Source organism: Notolepis coatsorum (genome assembly GCF_963971535.1).
Source record: "Notolepis coatsorum genome assembly, chromosome: 5".
NCBI lineage: Eukaryota > Metazoa > Chordata > Actinopteri > Aulopiformes > Paralepididae > Notolepis > Notolepis coatsorum.
In genome coordinates this window covers 5,106,741-5,124,857 of record NC_140169.1, presented here as the reverse complement: position 1 = coordinate 5,124,857, position 18,117 = coordinate 5,106,741, and the positions used below count along the sequence as shown (strand labels likewise).

The window sequence follows — 18,117 nt, the reverse complement described above, 5'->3', positions numbered from 1 at the left end:
GTGGTTAACGTTAACGTTTGTAAATAGTTTTTTTTTAGGAGCAGTACTGTTAGGCTACTGCTGGCCATTCATGAAGCGAGACATTGCTGATTGTTTATTTATTTTATAACACAAGACTATGACTACCAACTGCCTAGCCAGCCGTGTATCAATCTTGGATGCAATAATAACGTTACCACACTGACTGTGTCGATGGCTCATTGATTTAACTACTGCAGCTCTCTTGGATTGAAAATACGTGGATTATGGCTTGTTCAATATCGTCTATGTTTGAATGAATGAATGAATGAAAACTTTATTAACAGATTGCAGAATGGGTACAATACAGTACGGCGCAATACACACAATTGTTAAGGGGATGCAGACCAGAGAAAGACGTTTGTCTTGTTTACATCAGGGTCCCAGATTTTCGATTCATATCGATAGTTTAATAGCTAGCCTTGGCTCGTTTAACAATATGCTAAATATGTGTACAGCCCTGTACTCATACTGAAGTTATTCTTGGTATATAATAGGTCTGATTGTGTAACGAATCGATTCCACGTCGCGCTGTGTGTGAGAGAGAGAAGGAGAGAGGGAGAGATCTGCCTGTGTTTGGAGACGGGGCGAGTTTTGTTTCTAACTTTTCTATTTATATATTGTGTTTCAATTTGTGAATTAGAGTCTAGACTATACTTTATTTGACTGGTTGTGTGTTGTTGTAGTAACAGCTGAGCGACTCGTTCATAAGAGCCGATTCATTGCCGTGAGCGTGAGTCGAATCGCTCACGTCTTGCCATGAGTCTGTTGCGTGGTACTGTACATGTACATGCTAAATGTTTGGTATAGCGCCCCTAGTGGCGAAGCACCCACCGGCCGCCACTGCCTCAATCTCTGACCTCTCGCAACGCGTGTATTTGATGTGTGCTATCTAGGTGGGATATGATTAAAGGGGCACTTCACCAAAAAACAATGCTGATTTATTTAACATATAATCTCACACACATTCAGAAACTCTAAATTTGCACACGTTCATTTAGTTATTAGTTATATTAGTTATTGAGAGTAAAGGAGTTTGAATATGGCCACCAGTGATATCATCAGTGATATTGAATCTATGTGTTATGTTAATTAATCCTAGACTGCTACCTTATTATTTCATGGAGCAACACATGGATTCAATGTCCCAGATGACATCACTGGTGGGCATATTCAAACTAATTTACTCTCAATCACTGTCAAAATAATAATCTAATCTAAACAAATCAAATATATTTTGATCTAATCTATTTTAATCTAATCTAATCTAATTAACCGTCTGTAGTGTGGTAGTGAAAGGGTTAACCTTCTGTGGTGTGGTAGTGAAATGGTTAACCCTTTGTCGTGTGGCAGTGAAATGGTTAACCCTCTGTATTGTTGCAGTGAAAGGGTTAACCCTTTGGTAGTGTGGTAGTGAAAGGGTTAAAGATGACTATGTCTGTGGAGTAAGGGTCAGGTTCTTTACTCTTGGCTACTTTTGAAAAAAACAGCAGTCAAAGCTTGTAAGACATCTATGCACTTTGCATCGGAAAACAGATGATTTAGACACGAGAACAGGAAGTACTCATAACACTGTTGTAGTCCAAAGAAAGAGGAGACCCAGGGCTTTCGATAGACTTCTACATTTCACACTAGCCACCAACAACGGATGGAAATAATTTTCTTTCTTACAAGGAATGACTGGAATGTCGTGTTTATATCTCATGGGGTCAAACAAACCACAACGATATTGCGATAAAATACAATGTATATTGTTTCTTTATTTCCTATAATCTCTAAGAAAAAGAAACAATCAATCCAGTAAAACATTTCTGAACTCTCGTCATTATCTGGAAGTAACTGTACTTACAGTAGATTTTATTTACAGTTTTTTCTGCCCTCTACTGGGCGCCTGGTGATACTACATTGTAACGCTGTCCAACAGCATACAAAGAGAACCATGTTCTTGTAAGAGTTCAGTTCACTCTCCCTGGACAGCTCCGAGATTTGGCTGTGTTGTGAACTCAATAATTTTTTCTGCTGAAATGATTAGGATGCCTGTATTCAATGAAGTTTGTTGAAACTGCATTGACAGAGCCCAGATGGGTTTTTCCTCCTATCTTTTCTTCAAAATAGACAATATTAAAGTTGTATATTACATTATCTGCAACCCAGCTATATGTAAGCAAGCTGGGGAGGTGTTGTGGCACAGACTCACGTAAAACATAATCCAAGTCTCCACCATCAGTGTGACTTCAATGTGTGAGTTCAGATGACGGCCCGATTAGGACCCATTTCTGGCCGAACTTAGGTTTTCCATTCTTATATTTTGGTGAGATGACTGAGCTGACTGAGCAGTCTGAGTAGTCTGGGATAGTCTGAGCAGTCTGGGCAGTCTGGGATAGTCTGGGCAGTCTAAGTAGTCTGAGCAGTCTGAGTAGTCTAAGCAGTCTGAGCAGTCTAAGGAGTCTGAGCAGTCTAAGCAGTCTGAGCAGTCTGAGCAGTCTGAGCAGTCTAAGCAGTCTAAGCAGACTAAGCAGTCTAAGCAGTCTGAGCAGTCTAAGCAGTCTGAGCAGTCTAAGCAGTCTGAGAAGTCTAAGCAGTCTAAGCAGTCTGAGCAGTCTAAGCAGTCTAAGCAGTCTAAGCAGTCTAAGCAGTCTGAGCAGTCTAAGTAGTCTGAGCAGTCTGAGCAGTCTGAGCAGTCTGAGCAGTCTGAGCAGTCTGAGCAGTCTAAGCAGTCTGAGCAGTCTAAGCAGTCTGAGCAGTCTAAGCAGTCTGAGCAGTCTAAGCAGTCTGAGCAGTCTGAGCAGTCTAAGCAGTCTGAGCAGTCTAAGCAGTCTGAGCAGTCTAAGCAGTCTAAGCAGTCTGAGCAGTCTGAGCAGTCTAAGCAGTCTAAGCAGTCTGAGCAGTCTGAGCAGTCTGAGCAGTCTAAGCAGTCTAAGCAGTCTAAGCAGTCTGAGCAGTCTGAGCAGTCTAAGCAGTCTAAGCAGTCTAAGCAGTCTGAGCAGTCTGAGCAGTCTAAGCAGTCTAAGCAGTCTAAGCAGTCTGAGCAGTCTAAGCAGTCTGAGCAGTCTAAGTAGTCTAAGCAGTCTAAGCAGTCTGAGCAGTCTAAGCAGTCTAAGCAGTCTAAGCAGTCTAAGCAGTCTAAGCAGTCTAAGCAGTCTAAGCAGTCTGAGCAGTCTGAGCAGTCTGAGCAGTCTGAGCAGTCTGAGCAGTCTAAGCAGTCTGAGCAGTCTAAGCAGTCTGAGCAGTCTAAGCAGTCTAAGCAGTCTGAGCAGTCTGAGCAGTCTGAGCAGTCTAAGCAGTCTAAGCAGTCTAAGCAGTCTAAGCAGTCTAAGCAGTCTGAGCAGTCTGAGCAGTCTGAGCAGTCTAAGCAGTCTAAGCAGTCTGAGCAGTCTGAGCAGTCTGAGCAGTCTAAGCAGTCTAAGCAGTCTAAGCAGTCTGAGCAGTCTGAGCAGTCTAAGCAGTCTAAGCAGTCTAAGCAGTCTGAGCAGTCTGAGCAGTCTAAGCAGTCTAAGCAGTCTAAGCAGTCTGAGCAGTCTAAGCAGTCTGAGCAGTCTAAGTAGTCTAAGCAGTCTAAGCAGTCTGAGCAGTCTAAGCAGTCTAAGCAGTCTAAGCAGTCTAAGCAGTCTAAGCAGTCTAAGCAGTCTAAGCAGTCTAAGCAGTCTGAGCAGTCTGAGCAGTCTGAGCAGTCTGAGCAGTCTAAGCAGTCTAAGCAGTCTAAGCAGTCTAAGCAGTCTAAGCAGTCTAAGCAGTCTAAGCAGTCTAAGCAGTCTAAGCAGTCTAAGCAGTCTAAGCAGTCTGAACAGTCGTGTAGTTTTGGTAGAACTGAGTCGCTGGCCCGTTGCTAAGCCAGGACATGTCGCTCACCAGCTGTTGGCCATGGACGCCCCAAGAGGCAAACTGCAGGACTGAGTCTGTGACTTCTGGTGGGTTCAGCTCCCGCACCTCTCTGGTAAAGAGACATTAAAACAGATAATGACGTCAGCAAGGCCTGCTCATAGTGATTAAAGGTGTGATAAAAAACGTTTTTGTCAATAATATAAACCACAAATGAATTGTATTTTGTCTGGACACTCCAGTGGGCTGCACCTCAATCTTCCAGCTCCAACTTTCCAATGGGGAAACCTTGCAACAGACAAAACCTTTTTACTTTACTTATAAATAACTCTGCAAGAACATTATAGTTCGGAATGATGTCAGATGATACAACAAATATGGTCTAGTTTAAACAGGAATTATCCTCGACCTGTGTCCTGTTTCCCTAAAGCATTAAGATAATCGCTCATTAGTGTTCACTATTGGCCAATAAATCACAATCAGTTCTAATATCGGGCGGATACTTTTCAATCTATGGCTTATTAACCAAGATGATGTTTAGAGCGGCGCGGAGCTTCAATGGTTGGAGCTGTTTCTCTTAACAATGTGTAAGATATTGTAAGATGAGATCTTTGGTTGATTGTACGAGACGGCTGAAGAGAGATTTTGAGACAGGAGTCAAAGGTGGAATTCAAGTTGGTAATAGCCAACGATGGTTTACTTCTGAAACACATGTAGAGACAATACAGGCCTGGACCATAGCCCGCGTGGAGCCTCACGCACAAGCACACCACCGCCATCAACAGAAACTGTTATATACGTTTGGGAATCCCATTTTTCGATCGGATGTGGACTGGTTGATGACCGAAGGCAGACAGGTTGGTCTTAAATGGTCATATGTCTGGACTATGTGAGTTGCTGCTGAATATGATATTATGCTCAGCTGGTGTCCAGCCTTCAGCGGCCTGTTTGATCTGAGGCATCAAAGGTCATTAGGTCAAGTGTATTTTTGATACCGTGTGCCTGGCTGGTTCCATAAAGTGTATGTGGGGGGGGGGGGGGGGGGGGGACAGACAGAGGGAGAGTGTTTTTTGGGAGATATGTGAGATATTAATGAAATATGAGATATTAATGAAATATCCTTCGGATGCATGCAGGACTACTCCCAGATAGCAAAAGACATTAATTAAATGTTGGATTTTGGTCAGATTGGTTATTTTTGGTTGAGGTTGAAAAAGCTATGTTTATTCAATATCTAAATTACAGACACCATTTCAACATTTGAAAAACTGTTGTTGAATCGATTTAGTATAGATGCTTGTTTTTCAATGTTGAAATGCCCAACAATGAAATTACATGGTTACAACGTAGTGCTGATAATCCCCCCTCCCCTCCCCCCTCCCCTTCGAGGGGGTAGGTCGTAAGCAACTCGCTAGAAGATCTCACAGGACTTGAGGCATTAAAAGAAAAACTTGGCGCCATGGTGTCTTCATTCAGCGTGACTAGTCAAGTGCGCACACGTCTTTGGTAAGTCCTTGACAATATAATGTATTATGCTATTCACATTAGGCATGTGCCGGTAACCGGTTTCACGGTTTGAAAATGTCAAAACCCCCCGCCTGGAAAGTAGCGTTAACTTATAACAGCGCGAGCTAACGTACATCAGCTATACGTCAGCTCAACCATGCGAGTCTGCTAGCTTAGCCAGCTAACGTCAGCTCGACCATGCGAGTCTGCTAGCTTTAGCCAGCTACACAGACCATGCAAATCTGATAGCTTAGCAAGCTAACGTCAGCTCGACCATGCGAGTCTGCTAGCTTTAGCCAGCTACACAGACCATGCGAATCTGATAGCTTAGCAAGCTAACGTCAGCTCGACCATGCGAGTCTGCTAGCTTTAGCCAGCTACACAGACCATGCGAATCTGATAGCTTAGCAAGCTAACGTCAGCTACACTCTGACGTCACGAGAACGGCGTCATCTTTGTATGGGGGAAACAAATGGATTTCTACTGATCAAATGTCTGCGTTGAGCTCTGTTTTTATTACATATTTTACCACATTCTTGTTGATTTCATAACCTTTTCATATAATTTGTTTTGAAAATATTGAGGCCAACATGGCATTTCACTATTTCGAAAGCCTTTCTGGTGATTCTAAAGTGTATGTTTCCCCCCCAAGCCATAGACATGCACTTAGACAGAAAGTTAAACAGAAAGGAAGTTGACTTCGAGAATGATTCCAATAACTGCTATTATTCGAGATCATTCTACCACAAAAGGTAACGTTTATGACAAATATTGAAACATAGTTAGTGTTGTGAAGGGCCAGATTAAACCGAATATATATATTTATTTATATATATATATTTAATTGTATTTGTATATTCTCTAATATTCCCTGATATCCCTTGTATATTCCTTGTACAATATGCATTGAATATCCATTCTAGCCTACTGAACATCCCATAATAGTCTCCATTCTACTATTGGTCGAGACCTTGGTGCCAGGCTGCCATACCCCTCAGACCCAGTTCAAACGTACCGCTCCACATGTACGAACAAGTCCTAGTTCCGCGTAGGAATCTGGCTACCGCACCACTAATGGGACTATTTGTTCATAGTGCGTATATATACTGCGCTACTAAAGTAGGACTTCCTTTTCAGTCCAGTTTCTTACCCTCCAATAGAGTCACAGACGTAAAGCCTCCCCGCGACGCCACGTGTGGGAGTAAGGCCAAGTTCGCCTACCATCGGTATTGAGACATCGTGTATATTAATATTTGAATAGTCATATTTGGCACTATATCGTCGAGTTGGACGTAGTCTATTAAGCTAATAATAGTCTGTTAATATATAGTGCTTCGTGCGGTGAGAATACTACCGTAGTCAGTACCCCATCGTTTCGGGCAGATAACTGGCTGCTTACCCAGGGTGGTTGACACCACGTGAAGCTGCACCCGAGGAGCCCCAGAGCCGACGAGCGAGTGGACCTGTATACCGGATTATTCTACCGACGACAGCCCGCCTTCCCAGGCACGGATTATGCTTTGTATACTTTGATTATTCCATGGATAAAGACCCCCGACACTGCCGTGTGTTGGAACCCCCCCCCCTGGAGAGGACGCAAGGTGAGGAGACGCTCTGCAAGACGAGGTCGCTTCACGTCTCTCCCCCGTGGACCGGAGAGAGCCGGCCCACAAAGAGTCCACCTGCTTTCATCTGTGGTCCAAGGATCGCCGGCGCATTGAACGGCACTACAGTGGGTTCACCTGGGATACCCTTGGCCGGATGAGGCAGCCGGATTCTACCCCCCCCCCCCCTTCCTACTCCTGTCGGCTTACAAGCGACCGGATTAACCCCCCCTAGTGTGTCCAGTATATAATAATTAAAGTATCATTGCTGTTATTCCTTAAACTATTCCAGGTCGTATATGTACCACCTGCGCCTTCAGAGATTGGACATTCTCTATTGATATACCGACGAATACTCTTGCCATAAAAGTGCATACTATTCCCATTCATAAATGTGATTGATTTGATTAAGTGCTTGCTCTACACACCATCGCTGTGTAGAAATAAAGACCTATTTCTAATTCGTACATTTGTGTTGGATCCGTTTCATCTACGTGACAGTGTTCATCATAATATATTTATGCCGTGTACTGGGTGGCCGAATATTAAGTACAAAGGTAGTGGTAGTAAGTATCATATCTAGTAATACAGTCAGGGAATTGTACCCCTCAGTTACAATTGGTCCTTCGAGCCGGAGGGTAATTAGTGTAATATTAATATAGTGTTATTAATATTGAAATGGCCTATGATGAACACTCCACGAAACGATCCTCCTAACCAACGCCCGCAGCGCGAACGACGGCTCCCTCAGTACTTAGAGGCCTACGCTGTCAGTCAACAACCTAGTCTTCTACTAACAGTAAACGCGGTAAAACTAGAAAGTAAAAGTATGTCTAACCCCAACGCCCAGACTACACCGACCATAGAGGCCCCTACGGGCTCTAATGTAACTGACCAAGTTCACGGTGGGGACCAGTGGGAACCAGACATGACTTCACACCCCGCCAGTACTGAAGAAGTAATCCCCGATGAGTCCCGGGAGGAATACAACGCTACCGAGAGAGAACTCGGCACGGAAGAAGACGGGGAGAGCACCGTGGAGATAGAGCTCCAAGGGTCCGCAAGGAGTACCCCGAGGGAAGGCTCCCCTATACAACCGCCTTCTCCCAGCGAGGCAGAGAGGACCCTACAGCAGGCCTTCCTCATCAGCCTGAACGCCGCTGCTGAACGCGACCGACTGCAGATCCAGCAGCGAAGCGAACACGAGCAGATACGTCTAGAAATAAGACGCATTCAGATGGAAGAGAATGTGGCCCGAGAACGAGCCGGTGCTCAACGGGACGCAGCGCGCGACAGACAGCAGTCGCAACTAATAGAACAGCTGATCAGACGGACAACACCCTCTCCCTCCGCCAGAGGCTCCAGGAACTCGTCTAGACACACCTCCAGGGCGGCATCCCCTAGCCGAGTAAACAACCCTGAACTTGACCAACAGACGAGGTCTATACCCCCCACAGACCACCTCCCCCCACCGGTCCAAGCGAGACCTAGCAACCGGGAAGGAGCAGCATATCCTGTGGAGAGGCTAAACCAGAGACTACAAGCACTGGATGACCTAACTGAAGACGAAGAGGAAGAGGAGGAGAACCACGCCCGAAGACAGCACAGTACTCTACCGGACCAGGAGGTCCGGTACAGCCCAGGCTATACTCCCGCGGAGCTGCGCTACAGACCCCCGACTCTATACACGGGTGAGCACGACGCACGACCCGCACCGAGGAACAGCACCTGGACAAGCGGGCCATGGTACACTGCCGGTACCAGCCCATACCAAGGAGCGGGAGGAGACTCGCCTAGGAGGCCTCTCCTCCAACGCTCGCCGATGTATCCACAGTCAGCGTCATACATTGGCACGCCTATGGTACCCGACTTCACCCAAGAGAACCGGGCCCAGTATACAGAACTCCGCATGTGTCTGGAGACCATGTTGGTGGATGTATTGGATGAACGCCACAAATACGCCATCCTACTGAAGCACTTAAAGGTACCCCGCGCACATAATATAGCGCTCGCCTACGCGACTTTCACCACCCCATACACAGCAGCACTGGTAGCATTGGACCAGAGGTATGGGCGCATATGGGATTACGTGATCCAGGAGATCCGACACATCGACCGCTTACCCCCAGCAATAGACAATCGAGCACTGGACGACCTGTCCATCAGAGTGCAGTCCCTGGTAGGGATGTTGGGAGCGCAAAGAGAGAAGGGGAGGCATGAACTTTACGCCAACTCAAATGTGGAAAGGATTCTGGAGAAGCTGCCGCCCGCTCGTCAGGAGCGCTTTAGGCGGCAGAGGGACCACAGAGACCCGAATGGCCCCGAACCGAACCTCCTCGATCTAGCGGACTTCCTGGCGAGAGAAGTCAGCAGCCTACGGCTAGATACATTCGGACGGAGCACCCCTGGCTCCAGAGAAGGAACCAGACGACTAAATGATGGAAGAAGATCGGTGACTGTGATGCACCAATCGGAGTCAGTACCGAGCAGCAGGAGCCACAGTACCCCCTCCAGAACGGAGAAGTGGAAGATAGTGTGCCCCTACTGTGAGAAAGAACACTGGCTAGCGCAATGTGACTCCTTCCCCAAGCTGAATGCGGAGGAAGCAAGTCAATGGATAAAGTCCAACAAGCGCTGTTTTCGCTGTGCGCGCTCACACATGGCAGCCGAATGCCGCTTAAAGAAAAGGTGCACCAAGTGCGATGGAGCCCATCTGGACATACTTCACGACAGTAACAGACGGCGCCCTTCACCCGCACCATCCAGCCGCAAAGCGAGCGTCATGTACATCGATCCCGCCAGCAGCAGTGGAGCCCGAGTACTCCTAAAAGTAGTGCGTGTGACACTAAGCTACCAGAATAAAGTCCTGGACACTTACGCCGTCCTCGATGACGGGTCAGAGAAGACCCTGCTGCTCGCCTCCGCTGCGGCCCAGCTAGGGCTGCGGGGAAGCGAAACCCAAATGACAATTCGGACAATAAGACGAGATTTGAAGACGATAAAGGGCGAGAATGTCTCATTCTCTATCGCAGCAAGCGGCCAGCCTGAGCGACGGTACCAGATTACAGACGCTTTCACCAGCCAAGAAATAGGACTGTCGCGGTACACATACCCCGTCGCCAAGCTGATGGAGAAATATGTACATCTGCGCAAGTTACCGATCCCGCTCATAGACAATGCTATGCCGACCCTGTTGATAGGCTCCGACCATGCAGACCTCATTGTCCCGATAGACCGGGTTCATACCGGACCCCGAGGCTGTCCTGCAGCAGTCGAGACCCGTTTGGGATGGACTCTCCAAGGCCCGCTCGCCAAATCTCTCAACCGAAGTACAGCCACTAGATGTCTCCACTCCCGAGTCACAGAGGGAGAAACCGCACTCCTGCAACACGTAGAGCGGCTATGGACCTTGGAACAAATGCCCTTTAAGAACGGAAAGAAAGACATTCGCTCTAAAGATGACATTTACGCCATTCACCTCCTCGAGACAGGGACCAAGAGAGTCCCGGTCAACGGCGTGTTGAGATACGCCACGCCACTCCTGCGGCGAGAAGGAATGCCTACTTTCCACGCCAAGACAGACGCCACAGAACGGTACCTGCTGAACACGGAGCGGCGCTTAGCCAAGAACCCCGCCCAAGAGAGTGTATACCGCGCTGAGATTGAGAAGCTCATCACAGCGGGACACGTCACAAAGATGGACATTAAAGAGGCTGACCAGACCACTGAATCGTGGTACGTGCCCCACCACAAGGTCCATCACAACGGTAAAGACCGCATAGTATTTAACTGCAGCTACCAGATCGGATCCCAAAATCTGAATAAAGAGTTACTGCCCGGTCCCACACTCGGCCCCTCCCTACTCGGCGTTCTACTCCGCTTCCGCCAGGAAAAGGTGGCCATCAGCGGGGACATTAAAGGAATGTTCCTGCAGGTGAGATTAGTAGAGGCGGACAAGCCCCTGTTACGGTTCCTATGGAGAGAGAAGCCAGGAGATGAGCACCCAGCCATCTACCAATGGGAAGTCCTCCCCTTCGGAACGACGTGCAGCCCCTGCTGTGCTACATTTGCACTACAGAAACATGTAGCAGAGGACCCAGCAGCGGACGAAGAGGTCCGACACAGCGTAAAGAACAGCTTCTACGTAGACAACTGTCTACAAAGCCTTTCAACCCAAGAAGAAGCCGAGGCTCTCCTGATTAAACTCCGCGCCTCATTGATCAAAGGCGGCTTTGATCTCAGGCAGTGGGCCAGCAGCGATCCGCAAGTACTGCGCAGCCTCTCCTCCAAGGACAAGGCAGCCAGCAGCGAGACCTGGATGGCTACAATCCCGGGAGAAGCCCAGGAGATGACCCTGGGATTGGTGTGGCGATTCAAAACAGATTCGCTTCACTACAGACACAAGCCCCTGACTACGGAGCAGGGAAGGCCGGCGGCGGCGCCGACCACCAGACGGAGTGTGTACACAACACTCGCCCGACAATATGACCCGCTAGGATGTATTCTACCGTACACCACCAGGGCAAAAATGATTGTACGAGCATTGTGGGACAAGGACCAGGGCTGGGACGACCCCATTCCCGCACACCTTGCATCCACCTGGAGAGAGTGGGAGATGGAGCTCCACTCACTCCCAGGCGTTAATATGCGCCGAAGCTACTTCCCACCCACGGTGAGGCCAGAGACATGTAAAATGGACTTACACGTCTTCAGTGACGCCTCAGAGGTCGCATACGGATCAGTAGCCTACTTGCGGGCTCAAGAGAAGGGGGGAGAGATCTACACAGCATTTGTCCTCGCCCGCTCGAGAATAGCACCACGCAAGCAACAATCTATCCCACGTCTAGAGCTCTGCGCAGCCCTAGCCGGAGCGCACCTAGCCACGCTCATCCAACGTGAGCTCACCATACCGGTGTCTAGAACAATCCTGTGGTCAGATTCCACGACGGTACTCGCCTGGATCAAATCGGACTCATGCAAGTACAAAGTCTTCGTGGGAGTCAGAGTCACCGAGATTCAAGACTTAACCGAAGAGTTAGCCGGAGAAACAGAGTGGCGCTACGTTGATACAAAACAGAACCCAGCTGACGTCATCACCCGGGGGATGCCCCTGGATGACCTCACCCGTCGCAATGTCTACAGTGACGGCCCCGCATTCCTAAGACTCCCGGAAGGACAGTGGCCCATGCCTATCCCGAGGGAAGCAAGTCCAGAGGAGGTGGAAAATAAGAAGTCTGTGTTCTGTGGATTGAGCACCGTAGCCTCCACCGACCCTAACATAGACGATTGCACGTCCATAGAGAGTGCACAACAAAGAACATTCCTGCGGTACCACCCGGAGTGCAAGTCCCCCGCTGATATGTCAGCAGCTAACTACGAGGAAGCAGAATTGCTTCTACTGCAGCGAGCCCAGAGAGACTCGTTCCCCGATGAATTGGCCTGTCTACAGGGAGGAAAGCCCGTCCCATCCGACAGCAGATTAATTCATCTGGCTCCCGAGAGCGACGCTCATACCCTCATCAGAGTGGGTGGTCGCCTACGCAGAGCCCCCAATCTACCGGATGACATTAAATACCCGATCGTATTGAACAGCCGACACAAGGTCACAGAGCTGATTATAAAGAAATACGATGAGGATGTACATCACGCAGGAGCAGAAAGAGTCTTCGCGGAAATCAGACGTCGTTACTGGATCCTACAAGGAAGAGAGGCGGTACGACGCTTCCAGCGAACATGTCTAGACTGCCGCAAGTGGCGCGCGCAGCCCAGCATACCAAGGATGGCTGACCTTCCTCCATGTCGCCTCCGAATCGGTGACAAGCCATTCCACTCAACGGGTATGGACTGCTTTGGCCCGCTGCACATAAAGAAAGGAAGAGGAACCGAGAAGCGGTGGGGTATTGTATTCAAATGCATGACCACCAGAGCGATACACATCGAGCTTCTCCCGACCAGGAGCACAGACTCATTCCTTATGGCCTTCCGTAGATTCACATCACGGAAAGGAAGACCGTCTACCCTATTGTCCGATCATGGGACAAACTTCAAAGGCGGCGAAAGAGAGCTGAGAGAGAGCTTCCAAGCTATGGGCCCAGAACTTAAGACCCACCTCGCTCCAGCACAGGTTGATTTCCAATTCAACCCCCCAAACGCACCCCACTTCGGTGACACTTGGGAACGAGAAGTGCGCTCCATAAAGACAGCCCTGTACGCAGTACCTGGGGCCCAGACTGTGGCGGAAGAAGTCCTAATGACAGTCCTCACGGAGATTGAGGGAGGACTTAACTCGAAGCCCCTCGGATATATCTCCAGTGATGTGGCGGATATCGACCCAGTTACCCCCAACACACTCCTGATGGGGCGGCTAGATCCTGCATTACCCCAGACAATGTACCGGCCTGAAGAAGCGAACGGCCGACGAATGTGGAGGTACAGCCAAGTATTAGCCGACAAGTTTTGGAGCAGTTTCCTACTGCACTACCTACCGTCTCTACAGACCCGCCAGAAGTGGGTAAAGGAGAGAGACAATTTGACAGAAGGAACAGTCGTCATGATTATTGATCAATCACTGCCCAGAGCTATGTGGCCGGCCGGCCGCGTAAGCAAAGTGATCACCGGTGCCGACGGCAAGGTCCGAGCAGCTGAAGTGCTCGTCCAGGGTCGCACTTACACCCGTCCCGTGGCGAGGCTCATAGAACTGCCTCGACTCCCAGACACAATCGATGATGACCATGACCCTACAACCCTATGACTTTGTGAAGTTGACTGACCCCTACAGCAAACCCTTATGTGTAAATAGACAACGCGATTAATCTGTCTCTGTTTAACTGATTAGGTCTGGGACCAATCAGGGGGTGGCTGTTGTGAAGGGCCAGATTAAACCGAATATATATATTTATTTATATATATATATTTAATTGTATTTGTATATTCTCTAATATTCCCTGATATCCCTTGTATATTCCTTGTACAATATGCATTGAATATCCATTCTAGCCTACTGAACATCCCATAATAGTCTCCATTCTACTATTGGTCGAGACCTTGGTGCCAGGCTGCCATACCCCTCAGACCCAGTTCAAACGTACCGCTCCACATGTACGAACAAGTCCTAGTTCCGCGTAGGAATCTGGCTACCGCACCACTAATGGGACTATTTGTTCATAGTGCGTATATATACTGCGCTACTAAAGTAGGACTTCCTTTTCAGTCCAGTTTCTTACCCTCCAATAGAGTCACAGACGTAAAGCCTCCCCGCGACGCCACGTGTGGGAGTAAGGCCAAGTTCGCCTACCATCGGTATTGAGACATTGTGTATATTAATATTTGAATAGTCATATTTGGCACTATATCGTCGAGTTGGACGTAGTCTATTAAGCTAATAATAGTCTGTTAATATATAGTGCTTCGTGCGGTGAGAATACTACCGTAGTCAGTACCCCATCGTTTCGGGCAGAGAACTGGCTGCTTACCCAGGGTGGTTGACACCACGTGAAGCTGCACCCGAGGAGCCCCAGAGCCGACGAGCGAGTGGACCTGTATACCGGATTATTCTACCGACGACAGCCCGCCTTCCCAGGCACGGATTATGCTTTGTATACTTTGATTATTCCATGGATAAAGACCCCCGACACTGCCGTGTGTTGGAACCCCCCCCCCTGGAGAGGACGCAAGGTGAGGAGACGCTCTGCAAGACGAGGTCGCTTCACGTCTCTCCCCCGTGGACCGGAGAGAGCCGGCCCACAAAGAGTCCACCTGCTTTCATCTGTGGTCCAAGGATCGCCGGCGCATTGAACGGCACTACAGTGGGTTCACCTGGGATACCCTTGGCCGGATGAGGCAGCCGGATTCTACCCCCCCGCCCTTCCTACTCCTGTCGGCTTACAAGCGACCGGATTAACCCCCCCTAGTGTGTCCAGTATATAATCATTAAAGTATCATTGCTGTTATTCCTTAAACTATTCCAGGTCGTATATGTACCACCTGCGCCTTCAGAGATTGGACATTCTCTATTGATATACCGACGAATACTCTTGCCATAAAAGTGCATACTATTCCCATTCATAAATGTGATTGATTTGATTAAGTGCTTGCTTTACACACCATCGCTGTGTAGAAATAAAGACCTATTTCTAATTCGTACATTTGTGTTGGATCCGTTTCATCTACGTGACAGTGTTCATCATAATATATTTATGCCGTGTACTGGGTGGCCGAATATTAAGTACAAAGGTAGTGGTAGTAAGTATAATATCTAGTAATACAGTCAGGGAATTGTACCCCTCAGTTACAGTTAGTTTATCTTCCCTATTGTTAGCATTCAGCAACAATTAGATTTGAAAAGTTTCAAAATGGTGCCACCTTGATCAAATAAAAAAGCTACTGTACATTACAGTAGATTTCATTATCTGTTCTCATGCACGCTGGTGATACTAAATCCAAATTGAACTCGGGCATTTGAAAGATAATATATGTATATATATAAATGTGCAAATTGGCTATAATAAGGTAATTTATGAGCCTGCTATTGTATATTCTATGATAATATTTCAAATTACATTGGTCCGGATGGGAGAATTCAGTACAGTATCTACAGAACCTTCTGTTTAATAATCTTCCCTTTATTTATTTTACACTCAAGAAGGTATTGAACAAGATCAGTGGCAGTTTTTAATGTTTGGTCATTATTAGCATGGTGTTATTCACTGTCAAAGATGCAAAGAAAAATCATAATTAATATTCTCCTTGTTTCATCACAATTTAAGCAAGCCTAGTAATAGACACAATATTTCTGACACTGTGAATATACATTAGATAGATAGATGACGCTATACAAGAATATGCAAATGGCCCTTGTAGAAGTGGAGCAATATTCCATTTACCTAGGTATATATTTTAGGCGGATTTTCAGAAAATAGGCTCCGGGTGGAAGAGGTTAAATATTTTAAAATATGTTGGAAGGACCTGATAAATTAATAATTTGGCTGATATATATATTTGTTTTATGCATATATTATTTTAATAATTTTTTCCCCTCTATTTTCAGGGTTGTGCTACAAGAGAAGAGGACTGGAGGATTCACTGCAAAAAAAAGGCCAAGTAATAACAAAAAAATTATAATCAGCACCACCTCTTTTCTATTTAGACCTGTTGTAACCTATACGTTATTATATACCTTTCAATCCGGGAGTTAATGGGTTAAGATGGCTTCTTATGAATCGTATTGGGCTAAAAGACGTAGAGTCATTCGAACTGTAAGGGGCATAGAGAAAGATATCCTTAAGGAATATGAGGAATCTCTGCATAATCAAAGAGAAAATATTTACCCCTGTGTGAATAGGGAACCTGCCTTCACAAGCTCACACTTTTCCCAACTAGATGCACTACCAGCTTCACATGTAGACATAGAAAATGGTCATATAGATGGCAGTGTAGCTGGCAATGATGAAGTTGAGTCCGATGTGCAAATGAAAAATGATCATTCCGATGGTAGTGCAGTAGCTCGAAATGAAGTTGATCATATGCAAATGGAAAATGATGATATAGACGATGAAGCTGGCAATGATGAAGATGAATCAGATTCTCACTATGAGAGCGATGAGGAGCAGCCGCCTAGTCAGGATCTGCTTATAAGGAGCCTAAGATATTGGGCAACATCCTACTCCATTAGTCTTGTTGCTTTGTCTGCTCTGCTGTCCATCTTAAAGCTATTTCACCCTAAGCTCCCTAAAGATGGAAGGACTCTGCTTGGAACACAATCTCATGTTGCAACCACTCAAATGCAAGGTGGCGAGTACTATCATTTTGGATTGGTGCAAGGAATACTTTCACGATTAAAATGTTTAAGTTTACCAGTGAACCTCACAACTCTTACTTTACAGTTCAATATAGATGGTCTCCCCCTCTTTAGGAGTTCAAGACTTCAATTCTGGCCTATACTTGCAATCCTGAATTGTGATTACACTAAGTCCCCATTTATTGTCGGTATATTTAGTGGTTTAAGCAAGCCAAAGTGTGTTGTTGAGTATCTGCAGAAATTTGTTAGCGACCTTAAAAATGTGCTGGCTAATGGCATTGTTCATAATGGTAAGAAATTGAATGTACAGGTTTCCTCATTTGTGTGTGATGCTCCTGCTAGGGCCTACGTTAAGAATATTAAGTCACATAATGGTTATTCAGGGTGTGACAAGTGTGACCAAGAGGGTGTGTGGAGGAACAAAATGACGTATCCAGAAACAAATGTCAGGCTCAGGACGGATTCGAGTTATTGTGATATGATTGATGAGGAACACCACTTGAAACAGAAACTCAGTCCTTTAACAGGGATAGTAAAGATGGTTTCTTCATTCCCAATAGATTATATGCACCTCTGTTGTCTTGGGTTGATGAGAAAACTGTTGCATATGTGGTTAAAGGGCAATCTAGCCACTAGGCTTCCTTCACAAACAGTTAACAGTATATCAAGCAAACTGCTGGTGTTACATTCCCACACCCCTGTTGAATTCAATCGCAAGCCAAGAGGTTTGAATGAGCTTGATCGTTGGAAAGCTACTGAGCTCCGATCCTTCATGTTATACTGGGGTCCTGTAGTTCTGAAGGATTGCCTTCCCAGTGAGTTTTATGACAACTTCATGTTGTTTTCAGTGGCCATGTATTTGTTTTTGTCTCCTGGAACTTCTGGCCAAATGGTTGAATTTGCACATAGATTAATGATATCCTTTGTGGGCCACTTTGGACAGTTGTATGGTACGGGTGAGATTGTGTTCAGTGTCCACCAGCTTATACATTTAGCAGATGAATACAAACAATTTGGACCTTTAGATAATGTTTCAGGGTTCCCTTTTGAGAATTATCTTGGCCAAATAAAGCATCTTTTACGCAAGCCACACCAACCTCTACAACAGGTAGTCAAAAGGCTGTCAGAAATGCCACATGTTGAGGTTCCATTAGCAACAGATCAACCAGTTTTAAAGCACATTCATACTGATGGTCCACTTCCTCAACATTTCAGTGTTGCTCTACAGTACACAAAGGTCTCCAGTTGTCGTTTTACCTTGTCTACAAAGCAGGGGGATAATTGTATTCAGGTGGGAGATACAATTGCAGTAGTGCAGAATATAGTCCAGGAAGAAGGTGAGGTCTATGTGATCTACAGAAAGTTCAGACACCA

At 46.7% G+C, this 18,117-nt stretch overlaps 1 protein-coding gene across 1 annotated transcript in view; it reads right to left on the bottom strand.

The window, feature by feature from the left end:
* The window catches only part of LOC311229255 (inactive dipeptidyl peptidase 10-like), a gene marked incomplete at both ends in the record, with an annotated part of 310,035 nt that overhangs the window by 160,478 nt on the left and 131,440 nt on the right, over positions 1 to 18,117 (bottom strand). The window contains one exon of the mRNA XM_084315322.1: positions 3,868 to 3,949. Within this exon, the coding sequence (XP_084171448.1) occupies positions 3,868 to 3,949 (82 nt within the window). The remainder of the gene's footprint in view (positions 1 to 3,867; positions 3,950 to 18,117) is intronic.